The following is an 18908-nucleotide window of genomic DNA, read 5'->3' as shown; positions in this document are numbered from 1 at the left end:
CGTTCATCCTAGCGGCCAAACTCCAATACCGCTAAAACTTCGGTCACAGGATTCATCTAAGAGTCTGTGTTAGGGATGTAATCGAAGCTCCCAACCTGCACGACCTCCAGCTGAGGGAAGGAGTGGAAGGACCGCTGCGGCTCCCCTCCTAGACATCTGGAAAGAGGAAGCCTCCAGACCTGGCAAGAAAGAACTGAGCGTGGGCATCTACTGCCTTGGTGTACCTGCTCTGGCCTGCCAGTGATTTCCAGTTGTCATCCCTGCCAGTCCTGTGCTCACCGTCAGGACTGGTCATGGAGGGGGACCAGCGTGACTTATCATGAGAACTCCGAAGGGTTAAATCATTTTGGTCTGTGTCACACTGCCAGGTGGTGGCCAGAAGCCAGGTCTTGTCACCTCCTGGTACATGCCCTTTGCTATGCTGTCTAGGAAAGCAGCAGGTCTCCCTGTAGTAATGCTTTTTGGGGTCCAGCCTGCAGAGGCTGAGGGTCCTCTGTCCTGTGGCTTCACAGCGGGAGGGGTGCTCGGCCCCAGTCCTCTGCCCCCGCAGCGTGCGGGCCTCCCTCAGTGCCTGTCCCTGCTGCTTCTCCGCAGTTTCCATCTCTGATGTGGAGACGGTGCGGAAGGGCCACGACTCTGAGTTGCTGCGCAGCCTGGCAGAGGACTTTCCGCTGGAGCAGGGCTTCACCGTCGTCTTCCATGGTCGTCGCTCCAACCTGGACGTGGTGGCCAGCAGTGCTGAGGAGGCCCAGGTGTGGATGCAAGGGCTTCAGCTGTTGGTGGACCTCGTCACCAGCATGGACCAACAGGAGCGACTGGACCAGTATCAGCAAGACCGAGTCTGGGTGTGGGCTCAGGGCAGGGGTGGGGGGTGGGGGAGGGCGCTCACTGAAAGAGCCAGATCTGTAGCGCCAGAGAAGGTGGGAAGGGGGAGGGCCTTAGGAGGCCTAAGGGTCCAGATGGTGGGGCAGGGGTGTCCCAGGCCGATGGGTGACAGAGTTCTGAGGAGGAAGAATGGAGCCCAGGGATGGCTGGGACATGGCCAGGTGGAGTTTGAATGTGAATCAGGACCCTGCCCACCCTGGGAATGGGGGAAGGGGCAGAGGAGCAAACAAGGTGCTGCTCCGGGAGTGGAACGGAAGACCCCAGAGCATGGCTGACCACAGGGTGGGAGGCCGCCCTCCAGGCTCAGGGGTTTGGTCGCACTTCCAGTTTCTGAGATGGCCTTCCTGGCTTATCCATTCATGCATCATGTATTAAACAGAACGCGTCAGGCCCCGTACCAGGCATCTAGGGTACAACGATCACTCAGCTACTACTTCAGGGACAGGAGAGGATCTGTGCAAATGAAGGCCATAGAGGTGCTTTGGCCCTTAGGTGATTTGTATGTGTTCAAAGGAAGGAACCTGAGGGGGTTCTGAGAAAACCTGAGAGAAGAAATAGCAAGGGAACTGGGTCTTGAAAATGAGTAGTATTTTTTTAAAGTATTTTTTTAATTTGAAAGGTGGAGAGACAGAGACAGAGACAGAGAAATTCCTTGTGTGGGTTTACTCCCCAGATATACACAACAGTCAGGGTTGGGCCAGCTGCCAAAGCTGGCAACTCCATGCAGGTCTCCCATGTGGGTGGCAGGGACCCAAGTACTTGAGCCATCACCTGCTGCCTCCCAGGGTGTGCATGAGCAGAAAGCTGGATCAGAAGCAGAGGCAGGACTCGAACCCAGGCACTGACAGGTGACGTGGGCATCCAGAGCGGCACGTTAACTGCCGTGCCAAACTCCTGCTCCGAAAGTGAGTAGAATTTGAACATGAGAAGAAGAGGAAATGGCATGCTCGAGTGAGGGAACGGGAGTGCAGGCCCAGAGGGAGGAAACTGAAGAGCAGGAGAGACATCTGAGAGCAGGGAGTTGCTGAGTGCGCTGAAGAACGAGGCCGAAGCATCGAGAAGGCTGGGCAGGCCGAACCACAGCAGCGAAGAGGCTGTTAACTTCTGGGTTCAGGAATTTGAGGTTCTGCAGGCAGCAGGGGGGTCCTGCAGGCACCGGAACACTGCAATGACAGGGCACTTGTGCTGTGAAGGGATTATTCTGGAACAATGGAAAATGGTGGGGAGACTGGGAGAGATGTGGGTGGATGAATATGCACACACATCTACACACACACGCATACATAACACACACACACAGCTTTTGCCTTAACTCAGACCTGGATGGCTGAGTGATTGGTTCCAGCGTGGAGACAAAAACCAGGACGGGAGAATGAGTTTCCAAGAAGTTCAGCGGTTACTGCACCTGATGAACGTGGAGATGGACCAAGACTATGCCTTCAGTCTTTTTCAGGTGAGTCGTCTGCCTATGGCCTGCAGGAGCCAGCCAGGCCCAGTTTCAGGTGCACAGAAGTCCCCCTGACCCCAGTCAATAACACATTTGTCGACTTCCTACCATGAGCCCTAGCACCTTGGGAGACTGGGTAAGAAGTGCAGGGCATGGCTCTTGCCCCTCGTTCTTGGTGGGGGGGGGGGGTGAGGAATAGTCCCATGGACGGTGACTCACAGTATGTTACTGGGTTGGACATGGAGGGCCTCTTGTCTGTGGTCAGGGTTTCACACGTGCCTCACACAAAGCCCTATCTGGAATGCGAGTAAATAGGAGGAGGGTCTTCTGGCCCTTCTGGGACCATTGGAGGAATTTTTAAAAATGTCTGTTTGTTTACTTTTATTTTTTTAAAGATCCATTCATTTACCTGAAAGGAGCCACAGAGAGAGAGAGAGAGAGACAGAGAGAGGTATCCTCTATCCACCAGGCCACTCTCCAAATGACCACAATGGCTGGGGCTGGGCCAGACTGAATCCAGGGACCTGGAACTCTGGCTCAGATCTCCCATGTGGGTGCAGGGGCCCAAGCACTTGGGCCATCCTCCGCTGCTCTCCCATGCACACCAGCAGGGAGCCGGATCAGAAGCGGGGACTTGAACTGGCACCCATATGGGACGCCAGCTTCACAGGCAGCAGCTTAACCCACTGTGCCACAGTGCCAGCCCCTATCTATTTTCATCTACTTGAAAGGCAGCATGACAGAGAAAGGGTGAGATAGAGATCTTTCATTTGCTGGTTCACTCCTCAAATGCCAGCAACAGCCAAGGCTGGGCCAGGCCAAAGCCAAAAACCCAGAACTCCATCTGGGTCTCCTGTGTGGGTGGTAGGGGCCCAGGCACTGGGGCCATCATCTGATGCCTCCCAGGAAGCTCCTTCACGGGAGGCTGGATTGGAAGCAGAGGCGTCAGGCCCCAAAGCAGGCAGTCTGATACGGGATGCAGGCGTCTTCAGCAGCATCTTAGCTGCTGTGGCAAATGCCTGCCCCTCCCACCACCCAGTTGGGAGATTTAACTGTTCCTGGTTGAAACTTTTCTCTACTAGCAAATGGTATGGCTGAAATGTCTTTTACTTACCAAAGTGGCTTCTTTAATGAAGCCTGAGTATCAGGAGGTCTGTGGAGTTCATGGAAGTTCTCTGGGTTGTCAGTAAGATTGCTCTCACAGAGCTAGTCAGCCTCCTACAGTTTCTCACTAAAGGGTTGTGCACGCTCCCCTAACCCTCTCTTACAGGCGGCGGACACATCTCAGTCTGGGACTCTGGAAGGAGAAGAGTTTGTGCAGTTCTATAAGGCCTTGACCAAGCGTACTGAAGTGCAGGAACTGTTTGAAAACTTTTCAGCTGACGGGCAGAAGCTGACCCTGCTGGAATTCGTGGATTTCCTTCGAGAAGACCAGAAAGAAGTAGGCCACGCCCCCGACCTTGCCCTGGAACTCATCGATCGCTATGAGCCTTCAGCCAGTGGTAAGGGAAACAGGGTGGAAAGGCATCAGCTCTGGGGCTGTGGGTAGGGGCTCGGCATGACTGTAGAAGTCCAGACAAGCAGCCTTGTACACAGCTTCCCCTGGCCCCTGCCCAGACATTGCACGGAACCACTGCTCCCAGAGGAGAGCCGCGTTCTCCACCGACAGGAGTCTCCTCTGTGATGCAAGATCTCTCAGGAGGAGGAAGACTCCATAGGGCCCCTCCTCCCTGTGCTCACGCACCATACCCTTCACTTTCCGGAGATTCTTCCTGGTAGCAGCTTTGTCCTTGGTCCTCTTGCTTTGGCCTGTTCTCTATAAACGATCCCTTTCCCTCCGGGTCCCCTTCTTTGGTTCCCGTTTGCTTAAATGCTGGCTCTCTGTGCCTTCCTAGGCTTTCTCCGAATTCCTCCAGTGGTTCTTGAGACTCTAATCCTCTGAGCAGGAAAGCAGTCAGCCTGAGGCTAGAGGGGATAAGGAGGAAGCCGATTATTATTTTTAAATAAATTTATTTATTTATATGAATGGCAGAGTTATAGAATGAAACGGGGGCGGGAAGAGAGAGAGAGGAAAGATCTTCCATGTGCTGGTTCATTCCCCAGATGGCTGCAACAGACATGGCTGGGCCAGGCTGAGGCCAGGAGCCAGAAGCTGCATCCAGGTCGCCCGCATGGGTGGCAAGGACCCAAGCACTTGGGCTGTCTCTGCTGCTTTCCCAGGCAAATAAGCAGGGAGCTGGATCGGAAGTGGAGCAGCTGGGACTCTAGCCGGTGCCCACATGGGGTGCCCCAAGGAAACTGGTTATTTAGTAGTTGACAAGTACAGCCAAAATAAGTGCTCACGGTCCTCAAACTCTCCTTCCCCTTGCCCTTCGGTAGACTTGTTTCATGATTGAGAAATGATTTAATGATGGATTTTATAATTAAAAGGGAAGCAGGATGGAAAAATTTGAGAAACTCTCAGTCTGGTCATAGAAAGGATAAAAAAGCGTGTCTGTGAGAGAATACTCTAGAAGAAGCCATATTCTATTCATCAAGACAACAGAGAATTACTCTGAAGGCATTTTAGAGACCTGCAAGGCAAGCTAGGATATTAAAAGTAAGGTCCCTAAAGAGGCACCCACAGGACCACAGGACCCCGGCATTAGCTGCCCAGGGCTGCCTTGATACCATGCTTCTTACAATCTGGTAGAGTGCCCTTCAGCTACCCCAGCTGCGGCTCAATTGGGCCCAGTACAGCTCAGCCCACTGCCCTGGAAGGTACAAGCCGTAAGCCTCAGTGGTGTCCACATAGTGCCAGTTCTGCAGGTGTGTGGAATGCAAGTGCTATGGGGACCATGGCTTCCACCTAGACTCCAAAGGATGTCATGGGCAGCCTGGAGGCCTAAGCAGAGAGACTTGTCACAGAGGCAAGGCCACTGTAGAGTGGCCCTCGCTAGGGCAAAGCCTGGTGGGGCCATAGGAGTAGGGCAGCACCCAAAACTCCACAACTCCAGCCTGGGGAAGCGGTAGGCAGGCATGAGACTCACCCATGAGAGCTGCTGGCTGGCCTGAGCCCAGCACAGCCATGGGGGTAGGGCTTCCTGAAGCCTTGGGATCCAAACCCTTCTCCAGTTTGCTCAGAGTCAAAGCAGACTGTTGTCCAACTTTAAGACTGAATGTTGTTATCCCTGTCGGAGTTACTAGGGATCAGTCACCCCATTATTCTTGCCTATTTCTTCCTTTTGGAATGGGCATGCTTACCTTATGCCAGCTCCATCATGATATTTTGGAAGTGTGTAACTTGTTCATTTCACAGGCTCACAGCTAGAGAGGAATTTGCCTTTGAATGAATTGTGCCTTAAATCTCACATGTATCCCATTCAGACAAAACTCTGGCTGGGCTGTTGAATTGGTGCTGGAAGAATTAAGACTTTGGTGCAAGGTGTCCGGCGCATAACAAATCTTCCCAGGCAGACGAATCAATTAATTCACAGGCTTTTATTGAGGTTCCGCTCCCAGGCAAGGTTCCCCAGTCCCAACAGAGCAACAGAGCGGGGGCCGGGGAAGTCGCGCGTCAGAGATTGGGAGAGCTCCTTTTATAGATTCAGGGCATGGGGGTTAAAGGTTGAGGCGGGTCTGATCCTCATTGGATGACCTTTAGGCACCTGCAGGGACCTTGACAAGGACTTTTCTTCCCCGCAAGTACAGGTAGGGACTTTCCATTCCCGGAAGTGTAGGCCTTCCCTCCTTGTGGGTCCCAAAGCTACCATCTGGGACTCTTGGTATAGCATGAATGTATTTTACATGGGAGGAGGACATGAGTTTTGGGTGCAAGAGGCAGAATGTTATGGATGAAATGTGTCCCCCAAAGGTCACAAGTTGAGAACTTAATGCCCAAAGCAACAGGGTTGGGGAGAGACCTTCGAGAGGTGCTTCCGTGATGAGAGCTGTGCGCTCATGACTGGATTAGTGCTGTCATTGTAGGAGTGCGTTGGCTACCATGGAAGTGAGTCCCTGATGAGAACTAAGTTCAGCCCCTCCCCCCTCCCCCCTGCTCTTGCACATGCTCTTCTGCCCTTTTGCCTTTCACCATGGTCAGACGTGGGCCCCTCAACCTTGGACTTGCCAGCCTCCAGAACCGTAAGAAACGAATCTCTGTGCTGTGCTTTATGAATTGCCAGGTCTGTGGGATTCTGCACAGCTGCATAGCAAACTAAGACAAAGTGTGTTCAGCTCCTCACCACTCTTGACATTCCCTCCCCGTGCACCTGACAATCAGATTGTGGTACCAATCAAAAGAACTGATCTCTGCTTTGCTAATGAACTGAGTATCCTTGGGCAAGTCACTTAACTGCTCCGAGATGCATTCTGAAAAATAAGTGGAGATGAAATGAAATAATTCACATCCGAAGTATCTGCCACCTGTGGGTTTCCATGAGTGATGAGTTACTACTGTCAAAAAGGAAACTTCCTGCCCCTCTCCACCATCTCTAGGCCCTGCCAAACCTGGAATAAAGGAGCTGGGCATGACAGTTGAATTGTTCCACCTCCCAAAGGAGCCCCTCTGTGGGACCTTACCCTCAGTGACACCGCACAGACTGGCAGTGCAGGGCATGGCTCTGACAACCTGGCTACCTGGCTTCCAATCCCAGCCCCTGCACTTGCTGGTTATGAGAACTGGGGCCAGTTGCCCAACATCTCATGGCCACCTCGCTGGGTCAGTGAGGGCATGAAATGAGACTCTGTATGTGATGTCCCTGGCACAGAGCAAGTGCTCAATAGCTGTTAGGCATCATTGTTATGGTTTGAAGTCCACGCTGAGATGGGTGATGGCTATGGAAGACCCTTCCCTCATCAAGAGTATAGTCTAAGGAGACACTTGCAAATGCTCCTGTAATGAGAGCACAGACAGTAGCAAGAAACCCTTAGACCATAGGTGGTGGCCACTACAGAGAGCCCAGGGAGGAAAACACAGGTCCCCTGGCCAGATCCTTAAGCAGTCTGACTTTCTCTCTAGGCTTCCCACCTGTAAGAACACCACTTTGGACTGGACACTGGACAGTGCTGTCCATGATGGTAACTGTGAGCTCCATGTGACTAGTTAAAGTTAAATGATCTAAAGTCAAGTAAAATTTAAAATTCAGCTCCTCAGTCATATAAGCCACATTTCAATGCTCACAGCTGCACATGACTAGAGCCATCCCTGGCAACACTGTGGCACAGAGCATTGCTAGAAAGTTCTATTGGAGCCGGCGCCGTGGCTCAATAGGCTAATCCTCCACCTTGCGGCGCCGGCACACCGGGTTCTAGTCCCGGTCAGGGCACCGGATTCTGTCCCGGTTGCCCCTCTTCCAGGCCAGCTCTCTGCTATGGCCAGGGAGTGCAGTGGAGGATGGCCCAGGTGCTTGGGCCCTGCACCCCATGGGAGACCAGGAAAATCACCTGGATCCTGGCTCCTGCCATCGGATCAGCACGGTGCGCCGGCTGCAGCGGTGGCCACTGGAGGGTGAACCAACGGCAAAAGGAAGACCTTTCTCTATCTGTCTCTCTCTCACTGTCCACTCTGCCTATCAAAAATAAATAAAAAAAAAAAAAAAGAAAGTTCTATTGGACAGCACTGGACCGGGGGTGATCTTACCGAATGATGCCCCTTAATGTGCTCTGAGGCTGGGAATGACTGGAACAAGAAATGCTAGGTGGGAAAGTCTGGGCTCTGAAGGCGGGGAGTGGCCACCATCTGGAAGGTACAACCTTGGAGGGGCCCTCCCCCTCAGAGCTGCTCCACATCCCGCCCCCTAGGCAAGCTGCGGCACGTGCTGAGCATGGACGGCTTCCTCAACTACCTGTGCTCCAGGGATGGGGCCATCTTCAACCCAGACTGCCTCCCCATCTACCAGGACATGACCCGGCCCCTGAGCCACTACTTCATCAACTCCTCCCACAACACCTACCTGGTGGGAGACCAGCTGTGCGGCCAGAGCAGCGTCGAGGGATACATCCGGTGCCGTGGTTGTTGGGGAGGGTCCAGCGTAGGAGGGGACCCCTCTGTGGGAGACTGAAGGGCATCACTAGCATCGAGAAGGTTTTGGGGGTGTTGGGAGCTGAGGGTCGCTCCTCACTTGGAGGAGGTACTACTGACTAGGAGGGGACGGTAATGAAACCCTCAGAGTACATGGAATTTCGTCCTTTCTCAAGCTATGGTACTCTCTTGGGACTCAGAGGCCCTGGCAGGTTTATTTTGAAAACCTAGATAAACTGGATGTTAAATGGAAGGCAGTAGGAGTTAGAAACACGGGTTCTCGACTTAGACCACCAAGGTCAGATCCTAGTTCCCTGACCTCTCTCTGCCTCAGTTTTCCCATCTATGAAATAGGGATGGCATTGCTATGTGTACCTCTTATGTCTGGATTGTGGTGGAGGGAGATTCAGGGGGCTAATCCACGTGTCCATAGCTAGTAAGTACCGATCATGAATCAACTGGAATAGTCAGGATACCCCTGTAGTGCCAGCAACCGAAGTAGTTGCTTTAAGAGATACAAAACGAATGGAACTTTTACTCCAAAGTGAGTGAAACTTCCCTGGTGGAAACCATCAGGCACCTTGCAACCGAGAGTGGGCCTCACCTGGGCATTGTTCTGCCAGACACAGAGGTACCACGAGGCAGGCCGTGGGACCTGCTAAGGAAGTGCAGTGAGTTGGGTGGGACAGGTAGGGTGAAGATCAGCGTGAGCTTCAGCGGCACCCTGGGGTCAGAGAGAGCCCCGTGGAGACATAGCTCGAGGGGGTCTGGACAGACAAGTGCTGGCGAGAGGGTCCTCGGTGGAAGATGAGCCCTTGACCTCTCCTGCCTCTGGGGCTGGGGTTCCTGCAGGGCCCTGAAGCGGGGCTGCCGCTGCGTGGAGGTGGATGTGTGGGACGGACCCAACGGGGAGCCCATCGTTTACCACGGACACACCCTGACCTCCCGCATCTTGTTCAAGGACGTCCTGGCCGCAGTAGCACAGTACGCCTTCCAGGTAGTAGCCCGGAGGCACTGCTGATGCAAGAGGGACTGAGGCAAGAGTTGCTGGCTCCGGGCCTGGGAGGCGCACGGGGGCAGTGGGGCGGTTACATCAAATAGCATGGTGTGTGCGCAAGAGGTATAGCTGCAAAGCATCAGGCTACCACCACGGGCTTCTTAGAAATAAGTGGCTGATGCGTTCCCAGGAACTAACGGTCACAGAGGTAGCCACTAGCGGTTAGTAACTGTTGCTCATAATAATTTTCCTCACCCACCTGGGACGGGGTGGGTACGGGAACAGATGGAAACCACGGTGAGTGCAGCTGAGTCTGGAGGTGAAAGCCAGGGGCTGGCCCGGCTCGCCCACTCTGAGCCTTACACAGTCAGACGTGGCGTGTGAGTGAGACTTCGGAGCCCAAGAGTGACCTTTAGATGTGGATGGTGTCTCTGGGGGTGGGTCCCAGAACCCAGGAGGGTCTCACTGGGCCGTGCGTAGGAGCAGGTGTTGGAGGCGTTTAACAATCAGGGTGCTCGTTTGTGAGTACAGAGGCGGGCGTAGGAGCAGGTGTTGGAGGAGGTTCAACACACACTTGAGAACCCTGGACCCAGCAGCCCCTCCGCTCCCCCGCAGACGTCCGACTACCCTGTCATCTTGTCCCTGGAGAACCACTGCAGCTGGGAGCAGCAGCAGAGCATGGCGCGCCACCTGACCGAAATCCTGGGCGAGCAACTGCTCAGCACCGCCCTGGACACGCCGCTGCCCACTGAGCTGCCCTCGCCCGAGGTAAGGCCCCGCCCCGCCAGCCCACGCTCTGCTGCGGCTCCCGTGCCGCACTGTGCCACCTGGGCTCCTTCCACATCCCCCATATTCCCATCTTTCTGTCCTCACATGGGACCCTCTCTTATGTCCTTGGAGACACCGTTTTTTTTTTTTTTATAAGGAACGTTTTTTAAGATTTATTTATTTATTTATTTACTTGAGAAGTAGAGTTATAGATGGTGAGAGGGAGAGACAGAGAGAAAGGTCTTTCCTCTGTTGGTTCACTTCCCAAATGGCCGCAACGGCCGGAGCTGTGCCAATCTGAAGCCAGGAGCCAGGAGCTTCTTCCGGGTCTCCCATGTGGGTGCAAGGACCCAAGCACTTGGGCCATCTTCCACTGCCTTCCTGGGCCACAGGAGAGAGCTGGAAGAGGAGCAGCCAAGAGTAGAACCAGCACCCATATGGGATGCGGGCACAGCAGGCAGAGGATTAACCTACTGTGCCATGGTGCCAGCCCCACACCTGGGTTTTTTAAAAAAAGTTTAATTGAAGGCCGGTGCCGTGGCTCACTAGGCTAATCCTCCGCCTTGCGGTGCCAGCACACCAGGTTCTAGTCCTGGTCGGGGCACCGGATTCTGTCCCGGTTGCCCCTCTTCCAGGCCAGCTCTCTGCTGTGGCCAGGGAGTGCAGTGGAGGATGGCCCAAGTACTTGGGCCCTGCACCCCATGGGAGACCAGGATAAGTACCTGGCTCCTGCCTTTGGATCAGCGCGATGCACCGGCCGCGGCGGCCATTGGAGGGTGAACCAATGGCAAAAGGAAGACCTTTCTCTCTCTCTCACTGTCCACTCTGCCTGTCAAAAAAAAAAAAAAAAAAAAAAAAGTTTAATTGAGCATTCAATTCTGTTTATAGGGACCAGTGCTGTGGCTCAGCAAGTTAAATCTGCAGCCTGCAGCCCCAGCATCCCATATAGGTGCTGGTTCAAGTCCCAGTTGCTCCACTTCTGATCCAGCTCCCTGCTAATGGTGGGGAAGCAGTGGAAGATGGCCCAAGTCCTTAGGCCCCTGCACCTGAATGGGAGACCTGGAGGAAGATCCTGGCTCCTGGCTTTAGATCAGCACAGCTCCGGCTGTTGCAGCCATATGGGGAGTGAACCATCGATGGAAGACCTCTCTACCTCTGCCTCTCTGTAACTCTGCCTTTCAAATAAAAAAAAAAATCCATGTGATTTTCTTTAAAAAATTTATTTATTTACTTGAGAAGCAGAGTTACAGAGAGGGAAAGACAGAGAGAGGTCTTCCATCCACTGGTTTATACCCCAAATACCTGCAACAGGCCACGAGTTGGGCCAATCCAATGCAGGGGCCCAAGCACTTGGACCCTCTTCTGCTGCTTTCCCAGTCATTAGCAGGGAGCTGGATCAGAAGTGGAGCAGCCGGCACATGAACCAGCACCCATATGGGATGCCTATAGTGCAGGTGAGGCTTAGCCTACTGTAACACAGCGCCAGCTCCATATCAGTGGATTTTTAAAATGCTTATATAAGCATCTTCATAGTTTTCAAACTATGAATGGGATCATCCCCTATACACCTTTTTTATAAAAGTTATTAATCTGAGAGGAAGAGAGAGAAAAAGGAGAAGAAAGAGCGGTCCCATCCACAGACTCACTCCCCAGATGCTCACGATGGCCCAGAGTGGGCCAGACTGAAAGCAGGCGCTGGAAACTCAACCCAGGCCTCCCAATTACTTGAGCCATCACCACTGCCTTCCAGGGGCCCCATTGGTGGGAAGCTGGAATCAGGAGGTGGAGCCAGGTGTGGAACCCAGGCACTCTAAGATAGGAAATGGACAACTTAACCAGCGTCTTTTATACCTTTTATGTTTCACATTAAATATATAGCCGGAACGTCTTAAGTATATTTTTCATTTTTAATAACTCTATAGTGTTTCATTACATGTTGTGTGCCACAATATATGTGTTGTCCATGTGGTAGATATTTAGGTTGGTTGTGAGCTTTTACTTGTATACACAACTTTGTTCCTTCACTGTTTCTTTGAAATGGGTTCCTAGAAGCACAGTTGCTGGGTTGAAGACTGAATTCTGAGCATTTCAGTTGTTAATGGCCAAAATACCAAGTTAGCAAAATTGCATGCAGTCAACAGAGGGTGAGCCCCCATAACTCCAGTAGTGAGATGGCTCCTAGTAGCAAGCTGAAGAAAAAACTTTCTTTTTAAAAAAGATTTACTTATTTTCTTGAAAGGCAGAGTTAGAGAGAGAGAGAGAGAGAGAGAGATTTTCTACCCATTGGTTCACTCTCCAAAAGACCTCAAATGGCCAGGGCTGCGCCAGGCAAAAGCCAGAAGCCAGGAGCTTCATCTGGGTCTCATGTGGGGTCAGCATCTTCCACTGCTTTCCCAGGTGCATTACCACGGAGCTGGACAGGAAGTGGAGCAGCTGGGACTCAAACTGGCGCCCATATGGCATGTTGGCGCTGCAGGCAGCGAATAAACCCGCTGTGCCACAGTGCCAACCCCTAAAGTTTCAGTTTTTTAAGAAGAAAAGCCCGTATTTTCATTTTCTGAATTATTTGATAATATTACTTATCCACTTTCATTAGGATTTATTACTTTTATTGATATATGATCATCCTTTAAATGTTAAAGATATTGATGCTTTGGAAAGAAGTTTTTTGCAGTCTATGTCTTTATTTTTCCGCGTCTTTTGCCTTAGACAAGGGTTTGTTATGGTTGTTGTTGGGTGCTGAGTGGGAGTTTTTACTACTAGATGAGACCCAGCACAGCGGTAACATTACTGCACGGGGTTCCAGATGGAAAATCTGTAGTGGGTATTGGAGGGCTCAGAGGCCCCACGAGGAAAGCACAGTGCGGAGCGCTGCTGAGCGCCCAGCCGTTCCCACTCCTCGCGAATGTTGTGGAGCTCTGGAGTCACTTCTGTGCCGCAGGGCCAGCCCTGTCGATCTTTTGTCTTCCAAGTTTTCCTAGCTGCTAAGTTTCCATTTTTATTTATTTATTTGAAATGCAGAGAGAGAGAGACATAGTAGAGGAAAAATTCCAATCTGCTGATTCACTTTCCAGATGTTTGCAGTAGCCAGGGCTGGGTCAAAGCCAGGAACTAAGAACTCCATCCGTGTCTCCCACATGGCTGGCAGGGACGCAAGCAATTGAGCCATCACCTGCTGCCTCTCAGGGTGCACAGTAGCAGGAAGCTGGAATCAGGAGCAGAGCCAGGCCTCGGGCCAGGCGCGTCAATGTCAGATACTAGCAAACCAAGCAGCACCAAATGCCCACCCCATGTTCCAAGTTTTTGTATCATGTTTCTTTTATTATTATTATTTTATTATTTATTTATTTGAAAGTCAGAGTTACACACAGAGAGAATGAGAGGCAGAGAGAGAGAGAGAGAGAGTCTTCCATCTGCTGTTTCACTCCCCAGTTGGCCACAATGGCTGGAGCTACACTGATCCAAAGCCAGGAGCCAGGAGCTTCTTCTGGGTCTCCCACGCAGGTGCAGGGGCCCAAGCACTTGGGCCATCTTCTACTGCTTTCCCAGGCCATAGCAGAGAGCAGGATTGAAAGTGGAGCAGCTGGGACATGAACCAGCACCCGTATGGGATGCTGGCACTGCAGGCAGCAGCTTTACCCACTACACAACAACACTGGCCCCATATCATATTTCTAAAGGCCTTTCCGACATGAGATTATTCAGGATGATTCTGTATTTTCTTCGTATACCCTTATGGTGTTTATATATGTGCTTTTTTAGTATTTAAAACTTTTTAAATATATTCAAGAAGCAGAGAGACAGAGACAGGGACACACAGAGAAAGATCTCATGTCTGCTTTCCCACTCCTCAAGTGCCTGCAATAGTTGGGGTTGGGCCAGGCCAAAGCCAGGTTTTCCACATGGGTGGCAGGGACCCTGGTACCTGAGCCCACTTGCTGCCTCTCAGGACATGTGTTAGAGGGATGCTGAAATCAGAAGCACAATTGAGATATGAATCCAGGATCTCTGATATAGGATGTTGGCACCTCCAGATGGCGATTTAACCCCTGCACCAAATGTTTGCCCCACCTGTAAAAATTTTTTTTTGTTTAAGATTTATTTATTTATTTGAATGGCAGAGTTAGAAGGAGAGACAGGGAGAGACAGAGAGACAGAGATCTTCCATCTGCTAGTTCACTCTCCAAGTGGCTACAACAGCTGGTGCTGGGCCAGGAACTTCCTCCAGGTCTCCCAGGTAGGTGCAGGGACCCACGTACTGGGAACAGCTTCTGCTGCTTTCCCAGGTGCATTAGCAGGGAGCTGGATCAGAAGTGGAGCAGCCAGGACTCCAACCAGCACTCACATGGGCTGCTGGCATCGCAGGAGGCGGCTTAACCTGCTGCACCACACACACAGTCTCCTAAAGAAATTTTTGGTGTCAAATATGAGGTAGGGACCCACATTATTTGTTTTCTCTGTGGACAGAGATGTTATAGCTTTATTTAACAATAAGGGAATCGCATGGGGTGGGATTTGGAAAATGAACCCCCAGATGGAAGATCTGTGTCTTTGACTTTGAAATAGTAAATAAATAGGGGCCAGGGTTGTGGCATAGTGGGTAAAGCCGCCGCCTGCAGTGCCAGAATCCCATATGGACACTGGTTCAAGTCCTGTCTGCTCCACTTCCAATCCCGCTCTCTGCTATGGACTGGGAAAGCAGAAGATGGCCCAAGTCCTAGGGCCCTGGCACTCATGTGGGAGACCCAGAAGAAGCTCTAGGCTCCTGGCTTTGGATCAGCACAGCTCCGGCCGTTGCGGCCAACTGGGGAGTGAACCTGCAGATGGAAAACCTCTCTGTCTGTAACTCTGCCTTTCTAATAAATATATTAACATTTAAGCTAAATAAATAAATAAACCAACAAAGCCCTGATGTGTCTATCAGGCAGCAGATCTCTCCCCAGGGAAACACCTGTTGCTCACGTCCTCTGCCTCTGAGAACCCTGGACCAGCAGGACCGCCCAGGAGGGCCCCTTTGCTTTTGTTCCCTAGGACCTTCGAGGGAAGATCCTGGTGAAGGGGAAGAAGTTGACACTGGAGGAGGAACTTGAGGACAAGGAAGAGGCAGAGAGTGTGCTGGAAACAGGGCAGGGGTCGGAGCTGGAGACCAACTGCCACTCTGAGATTGAGCTGCCCCCCAAGAAGAACAGGAAGGGGAAGAAGGTAGGTTGGGAGTGGGTGTGCTGAGTGGGAGCCGGCAGTGAGGTTAGAGCCAGGCAGGGCGGAGGGCCAGGGGCACAACAACTCTTCCTTCCACTGACAGGTGGAAGTGTGCATGCATGGAGTCACTGTGTATTATATGAACTGGGTTATGTTAACGTATAGAGACACAGCGCAACGGCTTTCCAACTTTGGGGGCCATGAACGCCTTTCCTATAGGTGCAATCTTACATATTGGAAGCTTACTAAACAAAAGAGGTAAATGCAGAACCATCTTCGTTGAAGCACCCATTTGGCTTTCTCCTGGGTCCCCTGGGTGATTCCTGAGCTGTCTTTTTTTTTTTTTTTTTTTTTTTTTTTTTGACAGGCAGAGTGGACAGTTAGAGAGAGAGAGACAGAGAGAAAGGTCTTCCTTTGCCATTGGTTCACCCTCCAATGGCCGCCACGGCCGGCGCACCGCGCTGATCCGAAGGCAGGAGCCAGGTGCTTCTCCTGGTCTCCCATGGGGTGTAGGGCCCAAGCACTTGGGCCATCCTCCACTGCACTCCCGGGCCACAGCAGAGAGCTGGTCTGGAAGAGGGGCAACCGGGACAGAATCCGGCACCCCGACCGGGACTAGAACCTGGTGTGCTGGCGCCGCTAGGTGGAGGATTAGCCTATTGAGCCATGGCGCCGGCCCCTGAGCTGTCTTGGTACTCCTTGGTCTCCAGTTTGTGAAATGGATGGTTGTGTGTGTGTGTGTGTGTGTGTGTGCAGCTTTATTATATTAAGTAAGGGATAGGTGAATGACTGCTGTGACTGCCACTACCATGGGTTTAATTAAAGAAAATTTCTTAGAAAAGCGGGCCTTTGAGGAAGAGACCAGAGATAGCCTAGGAGGAAGAGGATGGGGAGGAGCTTTGGGGTGGGCAGGCTGTGCAGGTGGTGGGGGCTGGTCTCCCCGTGGGAGGGGGGCAGAGGGAGGACAGGCGGCAGTGGCGGGAGCCCGCAGCGCTCCCCCTGGTGCACCTGCTTGGCTCACGCAGCTGACTGCTGGCTTAGCTCGCTTTGTGGTGTCTTTCCTGCCTCAGTGTCCAGGGATGGGAACTGGGAATTCAGGAAACAAATCCAGATGCCCTCTGGGACTCATGTTCACCTGGGTGTGACCTCCTCACTATTGTGCATAGCTTGATTCATCTGTCTCAATTGATTTTGACCGGATTATCATTTGGTTGTTCTAAAAGAAGAGAGGTAGAAGGGCCGATGCCTCTCTGTTGACAAAGAGGAACAGCTTTAAAACCTGCTGCCCAGGAAGTGACGTAGCACACTCGCCCAAGCCCAGAGGTGCAGATGGAGCCCAGCACTAGACACCGAGGCCTTTATTCCCACTCCCACCCCCAGGCTGCGCTGTGCCCGTCGTTTTGTCCTGCTGTCTGTTGTCAGAGTGAGGCGCAGGCTGCTGTTTGCGATCCTGGGGCCCCTCCCGTGTCCGAGCAGGTGAGGCGGGAGGGAGAATGCAGCGGGGGCAGTGGGCACAGGCTTAGCAGGGGTGGCCATTAGCTTCGTCACTTTCAGACTACCAAGGCGTCAAGTCCATGCGCCTTTGCACTGTCTCCTCCAGAAATCCAAGCCCATCCTGTGTCCGGACCTGTCGGCCCTGGTTGTCTACTTGCAATCCGTCTCCTTCCACAGCTTCACGCACTCCAAGGAGAACTACCACTTCTATGAGATGTCGTCCTTCTCGGAAAGCAAGGCCAGGAACCTCATCAAGGACGCCGGTCAGCATCGAAAGGGAGGGCCGAGGAGGGACGCAGGGTGGCTGGGCTCAGGCCTGCTGCGGAGGCAGGCCAGTCCCAAGAAAGAAGGCAAGGGAGCTAGGGAGAGATGAAGGAGCTGAGAGGTGGGCAAGGCAGGGGAGCTTAGGAAGAGTGGGCTCAGGCTGGAGTGGGGGGAAGGCTGGGAGGCTGCGCAGAGGGGCCCACTGGGGAGGCTCCACCCCCACCCCAAGCCCCTCCCACTCACCCTTTTATAGGCAATGAGTTTGTGCAGCACAATGCCTGGCAGTTAAGCCGTGTGTACCCCAGTGGCCTGAGGACGGACTCATCCAACTACAACCCCCAGGAACTCTGGAACGCTGGCTGCCAGATGGGTGAGGGGCAGCAGGTGCGGGCGGGCGGGAGCACCTGGCAGGAAATGGGGTGCTGGGCTGAGAAAGGCACCGTCTACCGGGTGGTGCCAGCAGGCACTCTTCTTCCCAACACTGTCTTTTATTGTGTGTGTGTGTTTAAAGATTTTATTTATTTGAAAGCCAAAGCAAGAGAGAGTGAGAGTAAGAAAGAGAGGGAGAATCTTCCAAGTCTCCCCAAATGGCCACAACAGCCAGGGCTGGGCCAGGCTGAAGCCAGAAGGGAGGACCTCCATCGAGGTCTCATGTGGGTGCAGCAGCTCAAGGACTTGGGCCGCCTCCTCTGCCTCCCCAGGCGCATTAGTAGGAAGCCAGATCAGAAGCAGAGCTGCTGGGACCCGGGCCAGCACCCCAGTGTGGCATGCCTGCTGCAGTGGTGGTCCGACCTGCTGCACGGCGACACCGGCCCCCAACGCCTGTCTCCTTAACTCAGCGTGGCTGAAGGCCTCCAAGACGAATCTCTCTTTTCTCCTGGGCCCCTCAGTGGCTATGAACATGCAGACTGCGGGGCTGGAAATGGACATCTGTGATGGGCTCTTCCACCAGAACGGCGGCTGTGGCTACGTGCTGAAGCCCGAATTCCTGCGTGATACCCGGAGTTCCTTCCACCCAGAGAGGCCCATCAGCCCACTCAAGGCCCAGACCCTCTTAGTCCAGGTATGGTGGAAAGAGGACCCACTGGGAAGAGCCTGGGATAGCGAGGAGAGAAGCAGGGGTGGCAGGGGTGGGGAAGGGCGGCAGGGCCTGACGAGGGTGTCCTGAATTCAAGAACCTCGAGAGAGGCAGCAATGGTTATGGCACAGATGTGGGAGCCAACTGCCTGGCTTCAAACCCACTTCTGAGCTCTGTGACGCTGCGGAAGTTCTTAACCGCTGGGTTCCTCAGTAGGCTCACGTGCGACACGGGGGAGGACACCACTGGCACCCCTCCAGGTGCAGGTAAAGGCTTCCAACTCCTGGCGTGCAGTCAGCGCCGGAGTCCGGCTGCCCTCCTTAGCGTGCCTACTTCCAAACCGCATTGCATTTCCACTTGGATGCATTTTCAGTCGCAGATTGAATTACTAGAAGGAAATGCAGTACCCAACGGAGGATTAGTTTTGCAAACCAAAATCTAAAAAGTGCAAAGTGAGAGGGTGAAGTCGGGGGGCTGGGCTGCGCAGGAACTTGTGAGGGTCCAGCGCCTTGGTTGCAGGTGATCAGTGGTCAGCAACTCCCTAAAGTGAATGAGAACAAAGAGAAATCCATCGTGGATCCACTGGTCAAAGTGGAGATCTTTGGCGTCCGTGCAGATACAACCCGGCAAGAGACCAGCTACGTGGAGAACAATGGTGAGAGCCCGGCATGCTACGGAGGTGGTGAGGACGTGGCCGCTGTTTTCCTCCTGACTTCTCCCCGTTCAGCACGGTCCCTGTCACCGCCCCCATTCCCCACCCTCACCCTCACCTTAG

General features: G+C 53.0%; 1 protein-coding gene across 7 annotated transcripts in view; it reads left to right on the top strand.

Moving 5' to 3' along the window:
* Positions 1-18908, top strand: part of PLCD4 (phospholipase C delta 4) — a 28205-nt gene that overhangs the window by 8002 nt on the left and 1295 nt on the right. For 4 of the 7 annotated variants that reach the window (XM_070070196.1, XM_070070202.1, XM_070070200.1 and 1 more), the window contains exons 4-14: positions 595-823; positions 2203-2338; positions 3603-3834; positions 8114-8315; positions 9186-9330; positions 9946-10098; positions 15130-15300; positions 16898-17054; positions 17309-17425; positions 17946-18118; positions 18653-18788. In XM_070070196.1, coding sequence (XP_069926297.1) covers positions 595-823; positions 2203-2338; positions 3603-3834; positions 8114-8315; positions 9186-9330; positions 9946-10098; positions 15130-15300; positions 16898-17054; positions 17309-17425; positions 17946-18118; positions 18653-18788 — 1851 coding nt within the window. Of the gene's footprint in view, positions 1-594; positions 824-2202; positions 2339-3602; positions 3835-8113; positions 8316-9185; positions 9331-9945; positions 10099-15129; positions 15301-16677; positions 16774-16897; positions 17055-17308; positions 17426-17945; positions 18119-18652; positions 18789-18908 lie in introns of all 7 variants that reach the window. The other 3 variants (XM_070070199.1, XM_070070197.1, XM_070070195.1) reach the window with 2 other exon arrangements.

The sequence above is a fragment of the Oryctolagus cuniculus genome, chromosome 3 (genome assembly GCF_964237555.1).
Source record: "Oryctolagus cuniculus chromosome 3, mOryCun1.1, whole genome shotgun sequence".
NCBI lineage: Eukaryota > Metazoa > Chordata > Mammalia > Lagomorpha > Leporidae > Oryctolagus > Oryctolagus cuniculus.
Note: the sequence above shows the minus strand (reverse complement) of the source record. Positions and strands in the feature narration are given on the sequence as shown.